We start from the raw sequence: 20,575 nt of genomic DNA on the forward strand, positions 1-20,575 counted from the left end.
TATAGATCCAAAGACCCCTCCTCCAGTAAGCCCGTCCAGAGAAACGTCCTCACCCCTTCTCCCTGCCGCCAGTGGGACAGCTCCACACCCCCGCTCTGTGAGTTTATAGGCCTATTCATCCTCAGTACGGAATGCACTCTCCTCCAACATGGCGTACCCCATAGGGAAGCGCGACCAGAGCGCGGCCATGTTCTCCGCCCGACAATGCTGACCAGGAGCACTATACGCCGCAAAGCACCGACTCCGTAACATCACCATGTTGACTTCTGGCTGACAATGGCTTCGAGGGTGGTTTTGCGCATGCGCAGTCCCCCCTTTATGAGAGGCCCCCCCAAAGTCGGAGAAGGGGCGGTGCTAGGGGTGGTGACCGGAAGCCGCTGCGGTTCTCAGCAGCGATTTAATAGTTGTCAGGATTCAACCTTCAGTGCCGGAGGGATGTGGAGGTGATGGGGGACTAGGGAGGGTGTGCTGGGGCATTCTGTGTGGTCAGTGATGGAATCGTTTGTCTAACTTGAGTTGGATGATTCGCTCATTATTTTGCAGGCTTTTCTCTTTTCTAATATCAACGTTAAGATCGTAAAGTTCACTCTAAGACCCACTGGGTTTGGTGCGTTATGTTTTAAGTGTTTTTTAAGAGTTAATAATTTGTCTTTTACCCAGGAGTTATTTAGAAGTGCGTTTTCAATTTCCAAAAGTTTATCTTTTTAATGGATTTCTAACCTTAGTTTTTCTGTGCAGAAAAATATCTACGTGAAGCTCATTCCCTGAAATATGAGACTTACGGCCTAGTCCGTGGTGAATTTTTAGATATGTTCCGTATATAACTCGAAAATAATAGTTAGTTAGTTGTCAGTTGTGTAATACAAAATTTGTCCTTTTCTCTCTGCTTTTTCTATTACTGAAAAAGGAGAGGGAAATTCTCCGCTGTGGTGGTGATTTGTCCATTTCTTCTTGCTGCTTTCTGCGATCCATTGTAGGTTAATCTTTGTATAAAGTGTGAGACTTAGGTCGAGGTGCATTTATTTGCTTATGGATGTCCAATTACTCAAGACTATCCTTCCTCCATTGACTTGTTTTTCACCCTTGTCAAAAATCAATTGGCCATGCTTGTGTGGTGGCTCTTTCTGGGTTCTCTCTTCAGTTCCATTGATCTAAGGGTCTATCCCTCTACCAGTAGCACCACACTGTCTTGATTACTATAGCTATATAATAAGTCTTGAAATCTGGTGGAATGATTCCTCCCATTCTATTATTTTTCAAAATTGTTTTAGCTCTTCTAGTTCCTTTGCCTTTCTCATATACGTTTTAGAATAGTCTTGTCTCTGTCTACAACAGGTACACAACATGTCTATTTAGATATTTGATTTCCTTCAACAGTGTTTTGTAATTTTCAGCATACAAGTTCTGTACATATTTTGTTAAGTTTATATCTAACTCTTGAATTTTTTTGGAGTGTTTGTAAATGGCATTGTCTTTTAAATTTTGGTCTCCACATGTTTGTTGCTTATGTATAGGAATACAATTGAGTTTTGTGTGTTACTCTTCCATCCTACCATCTCACTGAACTCAGTTATTAGTTTTATACCTTTTTTGGTAGATTCCCTGGGTTTTCTGCACAAACAATCATGTCATATACAAACAAGGACAGTTTTATGTCTTCCTTTCCAATCTCTATGCCTTATCTTTTCTTCCTTTATTATGCTGGCCAGAACTTCCAGTACTATGTTAAATAAGAGTAGTGAGAGTGGACACCATTGTCTCATTTCGGTCTTAGAGGGAAAGCAGTCAGCCTCTCACCATTAAGTATGATGTAAGCTGTAGGCTTTTTTTTTTTTTAAACAAATTTCTTTATCAAGTTGTAGTTCCCCTCTATTCCTAATTTTCTGGGAGTTTTTTTTTTTTTTTTAATCATAAATGGGTGTTGAATTTTGTCACTGTATGAATTTATATGATCTTGTGATTTTTTTTCTTTTTTAGATTGTTAATATGGGGGGTTACACTAATTGATTTTTGAATTTTGAACATTACATTCAATTACATTTGTCTAATTTTTTTTATGAGTTCATGTAATTATTAAAATAATTTTTTTAAACAATCTGAAACATTTCAGGCTTTGGGTTGGGTTATGGGAACGCCACATTAATCAAGAAGATAACAAACAAAAACACAAGTAAGAATAAATGGATCTTCCATCTAGTAAGATAGGATGAAGTGACTTAACGCTTTTTCAGACACATTAAAATTATTGTTGATGAGAAAAACAGTGGTTAAAGCAGAGACAAAAAGCTCACTAAAAGGATAATGATATTTTCAGTTAATATAGTTCAGATTTTTAAGGCTGGAATAAGTAAGAACAACTTACAAATATTTTGGAGAAACTACTTAAAAGAGCTAAAAAGACCACAACAGATCTTTTCCAATATCTGTTGCAGAGATGAGTATATCAGCAGTATTGACATTCGTCTAATATTTATTATACAATTATGTTCCTGGAATAAACCCCACTTGGTTGTGGTATGTAGTTCTTCAGATATATTGCAAGAACTGATCAGCTACTACTTTTTTTTGAGGATATTTGCATCTAAGTTCATCGGAGATACTGGTCTATAGTTTTCTTATTTTTTACTCTCTCTGTCTAGTTTTAGTTTTAGGGTAATACTGAATTCACAGAATGAGTTGGGGACTGTTTTCTCCTCTTCTATTTTCTGGAAGAGATTGTGTAGAGTTAGTGCTAATTTTTCTTTAAATGTTTGGTAAAATTCTCCAGTGAAACCATCTGGGCCTAGAAATTTCCATTTGAAAGCTTTTTGATTATGGCGTCAATTTCTGTAGTAGTTACAGTCAGCCCTCTGTATCCTCAGGTTCCGCAGCTGCAGATTCAACCAACTGTGGAGGGGGAAAAAAATACAAAGTAACATTACAACAATAAAAAATAATACAAATAAAAAACAATACCATATAATGACTATTTACATAGCATTTATATTGTATTAGGTATTATAAGTAATCTAGAGATGATTTAAAGTATATGGGAAGATGTGCATAGGTAATATGCAAATACTATACCATTTAATATAAGGGGCTTGAGCATCCATGGATTTTGGTATCCATGGGAGGTCCTGGAACCAATCCCCTGTGGATAGAGGGACAACTGTATATAACTATTCAGATCATCTATTTAATATTTTTTCAGATTATCTATTTAATAGTGGTTGAGTTGTGGTAGTTTTTGTATTATGAGGAATTGAACTATTTTATCCAAGTTGTTGAATTTATGTGCATAAAGTTGTTTGTGGTATTCCCTTACTATCCTTTTAATGACTGCTGAATCTGCAGTTGTATCTCTATGTTTCATTTCTGATATTGGTAATTTGTGTCTTTTCTCTTTTTATCTTTGTCAGTCTTGTTAGAAGATCAGTAAACCAAGTTCATTGATTTTTTCACAGGGCCAGCTTTTGGGTTCATTGGTTTTTCTATATTTTTCTGTTTTCAATTTCATTGATTTCTGCTCTTATATTTATTACTTCCTTCTGCTTGCTTTGAGTTTACTTTGCTCTTCTTTTCCTAGTTTCTTTATGTGGGAGCTTAGATTACTGATTTAAGACCTTTATTTTTTTCTAATGTAAACATTTAGTGCTGTAAATTTCCCTCTCAACACTGCGTTATCTGTATCCTGTAAATTTTGATGTTATATTTTCATTTTCATCTGTTGCTTTTTTAATTTCCCTTGAGACTTTGTCTTTGACCCGTGGATTATATAGAAATATGTTGTTTAATTTTCAAGTGTTTGGAGATTTTCCTGTTCTCTTTTTGTTATTGATTTCTAGCTTGATGCTATTATACTCAGTGAACATACTCTGCATGATTTCAGTTTGTGTAGGTGTTTTATGACCCCACATATGGTATGTCTTGGAGAATGTTTGATGGGTACTTGAAAAGAATGTGCATTCCATTAGTGTTTGGCTGCAGTAGGCCAGGTATTTTCAAAAAGGGTTTCTGTTCAGTTGTCACCTTTTCCCTGGTCCTTCAATTAAAGGGAGTGGCTTTTCTAAGAGCTTTTTTTTTTTTTTTTCTTTTTCTTTTTTTGTGTCTTTTGGTGGTTCTGAGTTGTAAGCTTCTCCAGTACCTTTTGGTGATATATGGAAGGGAAAAAGAAACCCAGGGAACTCACCACTGTGTTGTTCTTCAAGTCCTGAGTTGTGTAGGTTAGGTTGCCAACCTTTTTTTTCTACCTTTCAGAGTCTTCCTATTTATGTTTGTTGTGTTATGTCAATTTTTTTCAGTCTTTTCTACACTCACTAGTCTCTTCTATCTTTTTCTTCTTGTGTTAATTTTCTTAATTTCTATTTTGCTAGGGAAGCATTTATTTCACATCAATATTAAAATATGTTGCTATACAGTTGTGCTTAATATTCCACAATAACTGCTTTTAAACACTTCCCTGTCTGAGAAAGATTTCCCTTTCTCATTTCAAGTATATATGTATGTATATATTCGACTCTTTATCTGGTTTGCTAGGGGGTTTTCTATGACATTGGTCATTTCATAGTAGTAGTTCTTTTTTTCTTTAAACCTCCTATTTTATTTATTTGATTTAGTTAAGGTTTTATTTTTATTAATTATTACTTTCTGGTTTTTGTTTTGCCTAATTTTGTTTATTCTATTTCTAATGTTTTAGGTTGAATACATAGCTCATTTTGGGGTTATATTTATTTTTAATTAAAAATGAAGCTGAAGTCTTGGTGGGAGTGTAAATTAGTACAGCCACTATGGAAAACAGTATGGAGATTTCTCAAAGAACTACAGACAGAACTATCATATGATCCAGCAATCCAACTGCTGGGTATATATCCAAAGGAATGGAAACCAACAATTCAAAGGGACACCTACACTCCCACGTTTATCATGGCTCTATTCACAATAGCCAAGAATTGGAACCAACCTAAATGTCCTTCCACAGATGACTGGATAAAGAAAATGTGGTACATATGCACAATGGAATACTACTCAGCCATAGAAAAGAATGAGATTCTGCCATTTGCAGCAACGTGGATGAGCTTAGGGAAAATTATGTTAAGTGCAATAAGCCAGACACAGAGAGAGAAATAATACATGTTCTCACTCATATGTGGAAGCTAAAAAAGTTGATGTCATAGAAGTAGAGAGTGGAATAGTGGTTACCAAAGACTGGTGGGGGGGAAGGAGGAGGGGGATAGGAGAGGATGGTCAGTGTCTATAGGAATATAGGGAGACTACAGTTAATAACAAAGTACTGCCTATCTTTGAATAGCTAGTCAAGATGAAGTTAAAAATTCCTAACCCAAAGAAGTGACAAATATTTAAGGTGATGGATATACTAAGCACCCTGATGTGATCATTGCATATAGTATGAATGTACCCAATTATCATATTGTACTCCATAAATATATATGATTATCATGGGCCAATTAAGAAAAATAAATTAAAAAGAGAAATAGAGAGTAGAATAGTGACTACCAGAGGCAGAGGGGTGGGGCGGGGAAAAGTTGGTAGACTGGTAAAAAGTTATGGTTAGGTAGGGAGAATAAATTCTGTTGCCCTAGGGTGACAATAGCTAATAATATTGTATTGTATATTTCAAGATAGCCAGAAAAGAGGATCTTGAATGTTATAACCACAAAGAAATGATAAATGTTTAGTTGATAGATATACTAACTGTTCAGATTAGATTATACAATATATGCATGTATTGAAACAACAAATTGTACCCCATAAAGTGTACAGTGAAAAAAATAAGAATTTAAAAAATATATGAAAAAAAAGCCATTTAAAGCTGTAAATTCCACTTTATACAACTTTGCATTTCATAACTTCTGTATTGATTTCCCACTTTGATCCTGGGTTATTTAGGACAAAGTTCCCTTTTCTTTTGTAAAAAACAGGTTTATTTAGATATTTTTCAATGACATAAAAATGCACTCATTTAGAGTATACAGCTCAGTGGTTTTTAGTATATTCCAGAGTTATTCAGCCATCACTACAATCTTTTTTTAAAAAAATTATACATATTTGTGGGATATAGTGTGTTGTTTCAATTCATGTATACATTGTAAAATGATTCACTTAGGAGATAGCATATTTATCACCTAAACATTGATCTTTTCTTTGTGATGATTACATTCAATATCTTCTTTTATAGCTATTTAGAAATATACAATATAATATTGTTAGCTATAGTCAGCCTAGTACACCAGTACTTATTCTTCTTACCTACCTGTAACTTTGTACCCATTAATCCACCTCTTCCCTCCACCCCCCCTTCCTTTCCCAGCCTCTGGTAACTATTATTCTGCTCTCTACTTCTATGAGAAAAACTTTTTTTTTCTATTTTTTTATTGTAGCAACATGTATATAACATAAAGATTGCCATTTTCAGCATTTTTAAACATATAATTGCATGGAATTAATTACATTTACAATGCTGTGTAACCACTACTTGTATCTATTTCTGAAACGTTTTTGTCATCCTAGACATAAACTGTGTACCCAGTAAGCAATAACTTCTCATTATTCCTTCCCTCAGTTTCTGTTACCCTCTAATCTACTTCTGTCTCTAAAATACTTTTTTCATAGTTGACTCATGATAATTGTATATATTTATAGAGTGCAATGTGATATTTGGGTACATTTATACAGTGTTCAATGATCATGCCAGTGTACTTATCATATCCATCACCTCAAACCTATGTCACCTCTTTATGTTACGGCATTCAATATCCTCTCAACTACTTCAAGTTATACAGTAATTTGTTGTTGACTGTAGTGTTCCTATATTGGTATAGAACACCAGATTTTATTCTTCCTATCTCTCTACATTTTCGGTCAATTGACCATCCTTTCCCCTTTCCTCCGCTCCCCTCCCCTTACCAATCTCAAGTAACCACTATTCTACTCTCTACTTCTATAACATCAACTATTTTAGCTTCCATATGTGAGTGAGAACATGTGGTATTTCTCTCTCTGTGCCTGGCTTATTTCACTTAACATAATTTTCCCCAAGCTCATCCACGATGCTGCAAATGGCAGAATTTCATTCTTTTTTATGGCTGAGTAGTATTCCATTGTATATATATATCACATTTTCTTTACGCACTCATCTGTTGGTGGACATTTAGGTTGGTTCCAAACCTTGGCTATTGTGAATCTAGATGCAATAAACATGGGAGTGCAGGTATCTCTTCAACATGTTCATTTTTTTTCCTTTGGGTATATACCCAGTAGCGGGATTGCTGGATCATATGGTAGCTCTATCTGTAGTTGTTTGAGAAACCTCCATATTGTCTTCCATAATGACTGCACTAATTTACAGTCCCATCAACAGTGTGTAAGAGTTCCCCTTTTTCCAAGTCCTCGCCAGCATTTGTTATTTTCTGTCTTTTTGATAATAGCCATTCTAACTGGGGTGAGATGATATCTCATTGTGTTTTTCATTTGCATTTCTCTGATGATAGTGATGAGCATTTTTTCATGTATCTGTTGGCCATTTGTATGTCTTCTTTTGAGAAATATCTATTCAGCTCCTTTGCCCATTGTTTTAATCAGATTATTTGGTTTTTTACTATTGAGTTGTGTGAGCTCTTTGTATACTCTGGATATTAATTCTTTATCAGATGCATAGTTTGCAGATATTTTTTCCCAATATGCAGGTTGTCTTTTTATTTTTTTGCTTGATTCCTTTGCTGTGCAGAAGCTTTTTAGTTTGATATAATCCCATTTGTTTAGTTTTGCTTTTGTTGCCTAAATCACCACTATCTAATATTAGAACCTTTCCACATCCCAAAAAGAAACCATGTCCTCATTAACAGATGTTCACCGTCCATGCCATTCCATAATCCCAGCCCTAGGCAATAACTAATCTATTTTCTGTTTCTATAGATTTGCCTATTCTGGACATTTCATTTAAACGGAATCATAAAATATGTGGTCTTTTTGACTGGCTTCTTTCACTTAGGATAGTGGTTTCAAATTTCATCCATAGTGTAGCATGTATCAGTACTTTTTCTGATTGCCAAATAGTATTTCATTATATGGATAAACTGAATTTTGTTTATCCATTCAACAACTGATGGACATTTGGGTTGTTTCCACTTTTTGGCTACTATAAATAATGCTGCTGTGAACATTTGTTTACAAGTTTTGGAGTGGACATGTGTTTTCATTTCTATTGGGTAGATATCTAGGAGTGGAATTGCTGGGTCATAAGGTAACTCTATGGTTAACATTTTGAGGAACTGCCAAATTGTTTTTCAGAGTGGCTGTACCATTTTACAATCCTGCCAGCAATGTATGAGAGCTCCAGTTTATTCACATTTTGTCAACATTTGTTGTTGTTGTCTTTTTTTCTTATCTTAGCCATTTTAATGGATGTGAGTGGTCTCCTAATGAATGGAAGATTTTGGTTTTGATTTGCATTTCCCTAATGACTAATGATGTTGAACATCTTATGCTGTGATCAGAGAATGTAGCCTGTTGATTCCCAACATTAAAACATTTACCAGATTTTCTGTGTGGTCAGGTTATTTGAAGGGATTTTGTAAAAGTTTCATGGGTATAAGAGAAGAAAGCATATTCCCTCTTTCTTTGTTCCAACATCCTCTTTATGTTTTTAAAATTTAACTTGTGCATGCTTTTATTTTGTTTTATTTACTTTCTTGTATCCTCTTCATCTCATTTTTTACTTCTGTTGTTTTAATTAAGTTCCTCTTCACTTTAAGTGGGTATTTTCCCTCTCCTAACAAGATTGACTAAATCAGTGTCTCTATTAGTTGATTGGAACAAAATTGTATCTCAGCTTGGACACAGAGACACACTCTCCTCCCTAGTTCCTTCAACAGGAAAAATAGTTTTACCTCGATATTTTTGAGGTAATTTAAAAATTTTATTCCCAGACTATTAATATTTTCCTCATGGCATGCCTCTTCTCTTCTGTTTCAAGAAACTTTACCTAACTTTAATGCAAATTCACACTCGTATTTTCAATATCTATTAAACAGAACCATGTTTATGTTGAGCCTGCCATGTAAAAGGTACCGTGTGATATAATGTGGAGGACATGAACTTTGGAGCCAGGTAAACTGCATTTGACTTACCACTAAATCTCTGCTTCTATATATGTAAAATGAGATAATAATAATTATAGCAACACATAGATGATAGGATTGCTGTGAAAATTAAATGAGGTACCTGCTTCTGTTATTATAACAATGCTTGCTGATATGTATTAAATGTTTACCTTGTGCCAGTCCGGTGCTAAGTATCTTACAAACATCATCTCATTTAATTTTTACAACCACTTGAGATAAAGAATTTTGATTCATTTTGAAAAATAAAACTGAAGCTTTTTCATATTCTCACAGCTAAAAGTTGGCAGAGCTAGAATTTAAATGTTAATTAATTTTAGTCCAAATCTCATGGTCTCACTCATATTCCATTGTGATTAATAACTAGAGTACATGTTTACTGGACTTTGTCTGCCCCACAGTGTCCAGTGCAGTGAACTGTAGTTTGGTGCTCCCAAGAAATGTTTGTGTGGTGAGGCCTAAATGACTCTGACTGTATGGAAACTGTCTTTCCAGGTTTCCTGAGTCCCCGCAGGGTCCCTGGGCCAGACCCCACAGTGAAGGCTGCAGGATCTTCTGACATACCCCACCAGACTTCAAGCTCCTGGGAAGAGCCGATTGTCAGCAAGAGAGCCCAGGGCTGAGGTCCAGTGAGAACATGGCAGCTGACGGAGACTCTCCCCAGCCAGGGGGACATGGCAGCACATGTGAGGTGAGGAGAAGGAGGAGGTGCCTGGGGGCAGAAAGTCATCCAGAGCTCCAGAGCCTGGAGAAAAGATACTATCTCATTTTCATTTGTTTTTACCAGGCTGGATGATTTTCCCCCCACATTTTTATCGGTCATCTATTTCTCTTTTGTGAATTTCCTTTTCCTGTCCATTGTTGATTTATTTATCTTAGCATGTGGATTTTAAAGAGGTTTTTTTTTTTTAATATTAAGGTTAATAACCCTTTATCATTCTTGTATATTTTTGTGAATATTTTTTGCCATTTTGTAATTTGCGATTAGGTTTTAGTTTTGTTTACAAGTGGTAAAAGGTATCAAATTGTTCTCTAAATCTTGTTTTAAAAAACGGCTCTTCCCTGCTTTGTTTTCCCCCCCCCCCCGGGTTCCAGCTCCCCAGAGGCAAGCACTTTTAATCTTTTTTCTTAATCTTTTTAATATTGTTTTGAAAGTTTTAAGCATTATCTATTGACTTTCTACTGTGGAAGGTAGTTAGCTTTTCTATGCACTCCTGCTCACATAACCCCATCCTACTGAGATAGGTGTATCATTGTTTTGGTGAGATCCATGGCCAGTATTTATTACTGTGACGTTTTATAGTATCCATGCTGTAATTACTGTTTCCACACAGCTTTTTCTTTTCCCTGGAATTAATAATTTTCTGGTTTCATCATTTGTTTGCTTTACTCTCTATCAATAATTCAACTCCAAATTCTTCCCAGGTGTTTAGCTCTCCTCTGCATATAATCACACACGTTAGTTAATAATCACAGCAATGATAATTACAAGCACTCATACAATGTTTACTGCATGCCCAGCACTATTATATGCACTCTGCACGTATTAACTCATCTTCACAACCATCTCATGAAGTAGGTGCCATTATCATCCCCATTTCATAGAGCGGAAAACTGGAGCATCCAGAAAAACTATCTGGCCCAAGTTTACACAGCTAGTAATAGGTGGGGCTGCTCTAAACTCTGAGCATCAATGTCTTCTCTCTGAAGAACTCTCTCCCAGAGCTTGTTGACTTGCTGAAGTCTGGACTGGTTGCTCTCTCAGCTTGACACGCAGCTGTGGTCTTGGCCTCTTCCCTTCGCTGTCCCCTAGGAAGTCCCCTTTACCTCTGTCTTGTGTCAGATCCCCTGTTTCCTGGAGCCTGTGTCTTCCTCCTTCATGGTTTGCCCCCTCATTTTGTGGGGCACATCCTCTAGTATATCCTTGAAAATGGATGCAGGATAGGTAAATTTTATGAAACTTTGTATGTCTGAAATTTTCATGCAAAAATATATTTAATATATACAACTGTATACATATATTTATAGAAATATAAACATTAATGCCATGGAAATATGTTTATTTGACCCTACGCTAATTTGCCTTTTTGGCTGAATATACAATTCTAGGTTGGAAATTATTTTTGTGCAAAATCTTAAAAGGCTGTTTCCAGGATCTTCCTAGCCCTTTTCTACTTAGATACACATTTTCTCTGCTTTTCAAAAAACTCTTCTCATTTGGTTGTTGATCTTTTTTTTTTTTTTTCCCCTTGGCTTTACTGATTTCCATTTCCATCTCTTTTGCTCTCTTTTCTAGTAGTTTTTTAAAAAAGCTTTACCTTCCAAATATTCTTTGTGTCTCTCATTAATGCTGTTATGTAATTTTTTTATTTTGTTTTTTGGTGGCTGGCTGGTACAGGGACCTGAACCCTTGACTTTGGTGTTATCAACACCGCACTCTGATCAACTGAGCTAACCAGCCAGCCTGTTGTTATATATTTTTTTATTTTAAATAGCTCTTTTTGTTTTCAGAATATTCCCTTTTAATAGCATGGTATTTTTTGTTTTATGGATGCAGCATCTTTTCACTTTAGGGATATTAGTAATAGTTTTTTTAATTTAGTTTTTTGAATAATAATATAGACACATGGCTTAAACAATTTTAAAATATAAAAAACTGTATAGTCTAGACTTTCTTATTTATCTTTCTGCTATCTGCTCAGCTCTTTCTAATACATATAACCGTGTTAATTTGTTTTCTCTGTATGATTAGGGTTTCCTTATGCAAATAAAAGCGGCTGAGAACACATTCTTATTTTCTCCTTTTTATTTCACAAAGGTGACCTACTAAAGAATTTTTTGTCAAATTTTGTTAATTAAAAATGTTTTAGTGAAATATAATACAAGTCATAAACAATGTTGCTATGAACATTCTCGTTCATGTCTCTTCGTGTACATGTGTACGCCACCTCTTAAGTATATACATAGCAGTGAAGTTAATGGGTCATAAGTTGTCAGTCTTTAAAAAATGTTTTTATTATGAAATATACATATAGAAAAGTATACAAAACAGACATGTACAGCTGAGTGATTTATCATTATGTAGGTCTAGAAAGAGTCCATAGTCAGCATTCCAGAATCCTCCTGCTCCCAAAGATAACTACTACCCTGTCTTTTATGATCATCACTTCCATTAAGAAGAAAATCACTATCCATAGAATGAGAAAAGATAAACAGAGCACTTATATCCAGATATATAAAGAACAATAAGAGAATAAGAAAAAGCAGACTTCCCAGTAGTCTTATTGAACAGATATGTAACAAATGCAGGTATCCTAATGGTTAATAAACACCTGACACAGTGCTCAATCTCTTTAGTCATCAGGGAAATGCAAATTTAAACTACAATGTAATACCATTATGCTTCCACCACAGTAGCTAAAATTAAGAAGACTGACAGTGACCACAGTGACAAGTGATGGTGAGGATGGGGAGCGCCATGAGCTCTCATATTGCTGCTGATGGGAGTATAAATTGGTACAATATCCTTGGAAAACATTTTAGTCTTATTTATCAAGGCATATGTAGACCATATGAAGAAACAATTCTCCTGAGAAAACACCCAATAGAAATCCTTGGCTGATTTACCAGGACCCATGTATCAATGCTCACTGTAGCATTATTTGTAACAGCCAGAAACTGGAAATAATGAAAATGTCCATCAGTAACAGGATGGATAAATAAATTGAACATAATATTGAGTGAAAGAAGCCAGACACAAAAGAATTTATTTTGTTTGTTTCAATCTATATGAAGTTTTAAGACAGGGGCAATAAATCTGTATTGTACAGGGGTGTGCGTGCATGGGTGGTAAAACTAAGAGCAAAGCAAGGCAGTGCTTACCGGTAGGAGCAGGATGGTGGTTTCTTTGATTGTGGGGAGGGCGAGAAGGAGGCACGAGAAAGGCTTCTGGGCAAGGAGCTGGCAGTGTTCTCTTTCCAGACCAGGGTGGGAATTAGGTAGGTACTTGCTTTGAATAATTACTTAAGCTGAATATTTACATTTCATGTGTTTTTCTGCATTAATATTATATTTCATAATAAAAACTTCTGAAAAGGAGAAAAAGTATGTACCCTGCAATTTTGACCCCAGTAGCGCATATACTCTTTCTGAAGGTGTCTACAGATGGTCTGTTCATATAAACATGCGTGTGTATGCACACACACCTGTATCCATCTTTAAACTGAAATGTTAGCATACAAAACTTCCAACACTTGCTTTCCTCACTTAATCTTGGTGATCATTCAGTGTTAGTACATGTAATGAATTATCTCATTCCCGTTAAAGGCTGAATCTTATTCCATTATAGGGATATATCAGAATATACTAACCAGTCCTCTATTAATAGACTTTTAAGGTATTTCCAATCTTTTGCAATTATACACAATGCTGCAATGAATATCCTTATTCATTTCTCAGTTAACACAAAGGAGAGTGTGTTTAAAGAGAAATTTCCACAAGTGGAGTTCCTAGGATAAAAGATGCATTTTCATTTTTGATAGATATGTCAAAATTGTGTGCCTCGTGGGTTGTATCACGTTGTATAAGAGTGCCTGTTTTAATCATACTCAGGACAAAATAGTGTCTTGTCATATTTGTTTTTTCCTTTTGGCCAGTCTGATAGGTTAAAATGTGGTATCTCAGTACAGATTTAATTTGCATTTCTCTTATTACGGCTGAGGTTGAATATATGTGATTGTGTTTAAAGAGCCATTTATATTAATATTATTTTTTTCTGAGACTTAAAAATTTCCTTTGCTCATTTTTCAATTAGGTTGCTCCAATTTACGTATTAAGGGCATTAGTTCTTTGTCCTTTATATGGGTGCCAAATATTTTTTCCCAACTCCTCATTTCTCTTTTAAATAAAAATTTTGGTGCTTTTTCCATGCATTTTACATAATTGAGTTTATCAATATTTTGTGTCCTCTAACTTTTGTGTCACAACTAGACAGGCCTTCCTCATTGCTCAGCTGTATTTGAAAAAAAGAAAAAAACTCTTGTATTTTCTTTTTAGTACTTCCATATTTTTATTTTTTACTTTTACTTCTCTATCTGGATTTTTTTCTTGTTGTTATAACGTCTTAGCCAGGGTTCCATCTTCATTTTCTTCAAGATGCCTACACATCTGTCCCAACACCATTTATTAAATAACCTGTATTTTCCCCTCTAATATGCAATACTTCATTAGCATATACATGCGTTCCAATATATTAACTCTGGGTATATTTCTGGGACTTATTCTGTTCCATTGAGCTATCTAATAGTTATAATCTTTATAATTCTAATTCCTCTCTCTATATAATCTATTCTAATAGGTGGTAGGGCTAAGTCTCTGATTACCCTTGCTTTTCAGGAATTTACTGTTTTCTGTATACAATTTATAATCAGCTTACCAAATTTAAAAATAATCCTCTTGCTATTGCCGATGAGCTTGCATTAAATTTATATTTTAAGATAGGGCCATTTGTTTCTATGTGATAATTCAGACTTCTTACTAAAGAATTGTGTGTGTGTGCATTTTTTCAAGTAATTTGCATTTCTCATTAGTGTATTAACATTTTGTTCAAATACATTTTTGACATCAGTGTTTCTATTGTCTAAATGAAAAACATACAAATATATATGAATGCGTACCATTGTAAATTGGAACTAAAGTTACAATTATACCCAAACAAGAGATAGTTGAGGGAAAGTAAGTGAAAGGAAAAGCAAAGAATTCTATGATTCTCTTATTCCAGTTCAGAAGAAGTATATAGATATTGATAGACCTTGTTAGAGAAACATGCGTTTAATTATGGTCTTATGTTGGTGTAAGTGAGCAGATGAATAAGAATAGAATGGATAATTTTCAAATGAGCATTAAAGGGAGAAAGACCGAAAATTTGATGTGCCAAGGAGATTAAAGGAAACCAAAAGACATATATAAATAGCAGAAATTCATCCTAGCATTATAGTAATTACATATTATAAAATGGGTTAAAATCATTCATTGAAAGAAAAAGATTCTCAGATTAGATGGAAAAAATAACAACCAAAACTCCCAAGATCCAGCATTATTTTATAAATGCAAGTTAAACTTAAAAGACCCAGAACATATGAAAATAAAAGGGTAGAAAATGCTAGACTTGGCAAAGAAGAGCCAGTAGAAACCTGGGGCTATATTTGTAATACTGACTGGAGGGAGTGGAAGTTGAAAAACATCACAAAGGATGAAGGCAGATGGTTCAAACTGTTAAATACCAAGAATTATAAAAATTATCAACACATTTATAGCCAATGATCTGTCCTTAAACTATGTAAAATTAAAGCTAGCAGAAATAGTTAATTCTACCATTAGCCATTTTAACCTACACTTCTCAGAAACTAAGTAATCAAGCAAAGAAAAATAAGCTAAAGCTTTGCTGTAATATGGATTATCATATTCTATGACCACAGAACATCAAACTTAAAATAAAAAGTAAAAGGCTAGCAAAAATAAATCATACATGCTTTAAAATATTTTACATAAATATGTTTTAAAGAGAAAACATGTTATCTTCCAAAATACGTAGAAGTGAACTTACAGCAGCACATTTCAAAGTTTATGCAGTAGAGCTAAACTCATAGGTAGAAGGAAAATTATACATTTGAATGCCTTTATTTATTTGTTTCCTGTACCCATGAACTTTCCTTCCTGTTAAAAAGAAACGATCTTCCCAGTCAGCCCCTTTCCCCCTCCTCTCTTATTTCTTCTCTTTCCTATCTCATCACTGTCCCCTTCTGTGCTGATTCATTCTCACAAGCATACAACATTCAGTAATATTTTCCATCTCAAAAAAATCCTCCCTTGACCCCACACCAAAGGTGTTTCACCAGAGGAGTAATTAATTCCTACAAACTCACTGACAAAACCTGTGGCTCTGTGTAAGTTTGTTGGGTTTCAGGCCAGGGACTTACTTCCTCAAAGTGGTGTGGGGTTGGGGTCACTCCCCTATAGTACCTGTGGGACAGCTCTTCTCTGCAGGTCCTAGGAAACTTAATTATGCCAACTCCCCAACCTTCAACTCTTCCCCTCTTATGCTCTAAGCTGTCATTCCCACTACAGCCTTGCCAGGATCCTACCTTCCCAAGAGTCTCTTATACTTTTTACAGATTGGTCTCACTTGTGAATAGTGATGGAGCAATTATAAATGAAATATGATCAAACAGAATCTAGTGATTCCTTAAAAAATCACTTATTCCTTAAAAACCACTCATTCTGACCACGTAGTTCAATATTACAAAACTTATGTATAATTCACCATATTAACATATCCTCAGAGAAAAGTGATGTGATAAAATTCAGCATCCATTCTTGATTTTAAAAAGTATCCCACACTTTCAATTCCTTCCCCAAACTCACCCTGGGGATTGTCACTGAAGCAATGGGGGCTGACTAGAAACATCCAGAATTCTTCACTGGGTTGAGTCCTTTATCTTTATAAATTGTCTTCCTTTATCTTGTTTCATACTTTTCCAGGTTTCTCCTCTGACTGATTAAGCCCTTGCTTACTTTCTGCAGGGACTTCCTTATACACTGATAATGTACAGATTCCTTTGTTTTGGATTTAGTCTTTTATCTTTGTAAAATGTCTTTCTTTGTCTTGTTTAATTCTTTTGGCCCAGAATTCTACTCTGATATTAAGATGAAGATCTTGCTTCCTTTCTGTTGGCATTTTCTGATACACTTTCATTTATCCTTTTATCATCATCATTCTGAATCTTTGTTTTTTTCTATATAACATATGAAAGATGTGTTTTATATTATGCTTTCTAATTTTAATGCTTCTTTTTTATATCTTTCACTATATTCTCTATTTTGCTTTGTTTTGTTGTCTAGTAATTTGGAAGTAATTTGGAAGGGTTGAATTCTGTTTTGGTTCTTTAAGTGGTTACTTTTATAACATTAACTTTGTAAAGTATAATTAATACTCTAATTTTTAGCTATCAGCTGTCTACAGAGACAGCTAATAGACTAGATTTGTATACTGTTATTTGAAGAGTTCTTTCATTTTTCAACTCTGTATTCGAGGACTTGTTTGTTCAATTTGAGTCAACTCTTTAGGGATACAAATCATACATATATTGGATTACCTCTCTTCTGTATTTCTGTTATTTTTTAAATTATTTTTTAAAAGTCTTTGTTCATTTCCACTTCATTTTGTTTACTGGTCGTATTCCTCTCTTTATCTCCACCTGTTTTGGCAGGAACCGTTAAAGACCTTCATTCTGTTTGTTTTTGTTTTTTGCTTTTTCACTTATTTATTGAAGTTTCCAAACACTTTAAAATTTTTGTTTGTTTGAAAACATTTATTTATTTTCCTATTTCAGAATTTAGTTTATTTTTTATTTTTTGAATTGAAACATAATCAATTATACACATTCATAGGGTATGGAGTTGACTTATCAGTATTTGTGTACAGTATGTGATGATCAAATCAATATTATTAGCTTGTTCATCATTATTGAAAATGTTTATAATTAAAATGTTGAAGAAACAAATGAAAGTCTATAAGAATAAGAAGAAAACATGGATGAACATGAGGAGATAACAGCCCAAGTCAATGTCTTTTCAAAGTTGGCCACTTAAAATCAGAATTAAACAAGATCTACACATTGTATTTTGTTCATATGTCTCCGTCAGGAACTGTGAAGAGGCTGAGGCTTTACCCTGCTTGCAAGCTAACGAGTTTGCCTGCTGCAGCGTCCTGGATGCTGGCAAAAGATATGAAGCTCCTTTACTAGAGAAAAAGGACTTTATTACTCGAGGCAATGGAAGTAGCCAGAGTCTTAGCACTTGCTTCAGCTCCCCAGTCTCAATTCCCACAGGGTGATGTGAAGAGGGCCAAGTGACGCACAGTGAGTTGCTTAGGTAACCTGAATCTTTTATACTGAGTAGTAAACAAATTTGTCCTTTGTTGTGGAGGGAGACACGCTATCTCCCAAGGCTGTTTGCTATGTGAACATCCTTGAAAAGATAGTTTGAAACAAAGGGCAGTGTGCCATAATAAAAAATCTATAATTGGTCTCTGCCTCTGGCACAGAGCTCCTGAAACCCTTGTAATTTCCTGGCAATAGGAGTGCTAGGAACATCTTTTGTTCTAATATTTGGTCTTTGACCCCCATTCTTGACATAGAGCTCCTAATCCCTTGGAATTTCCTGGGGATAGTGTTTTTTATTCTAATGAGGCTACTCTTGATAGGCTCCTGTATAGCTTCAGGATGGGGGCTGGTTACAGAATGATTAGAAGCTTGGAACTTTCAGTGCCAGCCCCTAACCTCCAGTGAGGGGAGAGGGGCTGGAGATGGAGTCAATAATTGGTCATGCCTATGTGATGAAGCCTCCGTAAAAATCCCTGAAAGATGGAATTCAGAGAGCTTCTGGGTTGGTGAACATGTGAAGGTGCTGGGAGGATGGTGTGTGCAGAGAGGACATGGAAGCTCAGCCTCCTTTCCCACATACCTGTGTACCTGTGTCCTGTGTACCTGTGTACCTGTGTCCCCCCCGTGTACCTCTTCATTTGGCTGCTCATCTGTGTCCTTCGTAATACCCTTTATAGTAAACCAATAAATGTAAGTAAGGGTGTCCCTGAGTTCTATGAGCTGCACTAGCAAATTATTGAACCTGAGGAGGGGGTCCTGGGAATCCCCAATTTACAGCCAATTGGTCAGAAGTATAAGAGGCCTGGACTTGTGATTGGTGTCTGAAGTGTGGACAGTCTTAACCTGTGGGGATCTGTACTAACTCTGCGTAGTTCAGAATTAATTGTAGGACGCCCGTTGGCATCTGCAGAGAATTGCCTGGTTAAGTGTTACTTGTGAGTAGGAGGGAAAGCAGTTGTTTTTTTTTCCTTTTTTAGGCAGTCAGTGCCTGTGGTCACAAGTCATGCAGCAATGTGACAGACCCATGGAGAATTGTCTCTCAATAATATTCATTCCTTGTTTCTACACTGTCTTGGCGTCTGCACATTTTCCTATGAGTACATTACTCCATTAGCTACTCTGATTAATTTGACTGACAGAGGCTAGGGCCAAATCTGTTCAATTTGTCTCATGCAGCACTTAACTAAGGCTGTTATCCACAGTACTCTAAGCAACAGGATGATGCCAATCTGTAGTACTTTCCTTAATCATGACCTCCAGGATCCCGGCTCCATCCAGTTGCACAAATCCCTAAACCATCAAGGTCTACCTTACAAAGCTAGGTGTTTTTCTCCTTTAAGTTTCTACATTGACCTTTCCACTTGGCCTGAGACACTACTCCAGGTGCAGCAGGATGTATTAGCAATTGCACAGATTCTGCCTTAGCCCCAAAAGGCAATTTCATTATCCACAACAACCCTGAATAGCAAGTTGAAGCTGTATGGAATGCCTTCCAGGGCCAAGGTAGCATCATTGATCACCTGAGCTAAAATCAGGGATGAATTTCCTACTACCTTTTCTAATTAGATGATTTATATCATAGGAATAACTGCCCGCAGGTTGCACATAAACAACAAGCCAGTTATCCCTCTAGAAAACTCCTCCTACCAAGGGTAGCCTTGTTTTGGACAGGTCTCCAGAGTCGTTTAAGGGCTACATGAAGCACTAGTGGTGATTCCTTAAACACTTGTAGATCTCTTATACCACCCCCACCAAGGTACAAATCACCGTATTTTGGGAGGGAGCAAGTTAATGTCTGGCTTACACACAAAAGGTACAATCCCAGGGTGCCCCTGAGAAGAAAGTATTGTTTACAACTGGCAGGGTCCTCTAAGTAGGAACTGCAGTGGTCAGGGGACTCCAGGTGAGGTACCTCCAATGTGGCCACTCAGCCAGCTGCTGATGTTTTTAACTGTTAAAGACAAAAACCAAACAAGTAAGGAAACTGAATTTATTTGGGCTACTGCAATAGGGAGAGCACCCCCGATCTGGGGAGCAGAGTGCCATTTACTTTCATAGGGAGGAGTAGACAAGTTATAGTGGGGAGAATTACCAGGGGGCAGGGGTTGCAATCAGGGGACAGTCAGCTGAACAGGAAATGTTTATCTCTGTGGCTAGCTAGTTTCAGGAGGACAAACTTCTAATCTCAGTTAATCATTCATGAGACAAAGAACAGGGAGTTGGAGGGTCTGTAGCAGGCTTTTCTGCAGGTTCAGGCAAAAGGAGAAAGGTCCGTGTTTGTCCTTGTCACAGGTAAACCCAGGAGTCTTGAGAAAGAGTAGACAGCAAGCCTTATCTAAGTCACATGGGGGAGCCTTTACAGTCAGCCATTTCCAGAACACGAAAGGGTTAGGAGATTTCTTAACCGTTTCTATTTTCAGGGCTTAGGTGGAATTCCACATTGTCAGGCCTTCTCTTATTCAAGATGGTCTGGAAACAAGGCTGTGGCGGATACCCAGGTCTATACCACTCTCA

General features: G+C 36.0%; 1 protein-coding gene across 1 annotated transcript in view; it reads left to right on the forward strand.

Moving 5' to 3' along the window:
- Positions 1-367: 367 nt before the first annotated feature.
- ZNF81 (zinc finger protein 81) overlaps positions 368-20,575 on the forward strand; it is a 94,783-nt gene continuing 74,575 nt past the window's right edge. Inside the window, exons 1-2 of the mRNA XM_063083710.1 lie at positions 368-443; positions 9,615-9,810. Coding sequence (XP_062939780.1) covers positions 9,757-9,810 — 54 coding nt within the window. The 5' untranslated portion in view covers positions 368-443; positions 9,615-9,756. The remainder of the gene's footprint in view (positions 444-9,614; positions 9,811-20,575) is intronic.

This window comes from Cynocephalus volans, chromosome X (genome assembly GCF_027409185.1).
Source record: "Cynocephalus volans isolate mCynVol1 chromosome X, mCynVol1.pri, whole genome shotgun sequence".
Lineage (NCBI taxonomy): Eukaryota > Metazoa > Chordata > Mammalia > Dermoptera > Cynocephalidae > Cynocephalus > Cynocephalus volans.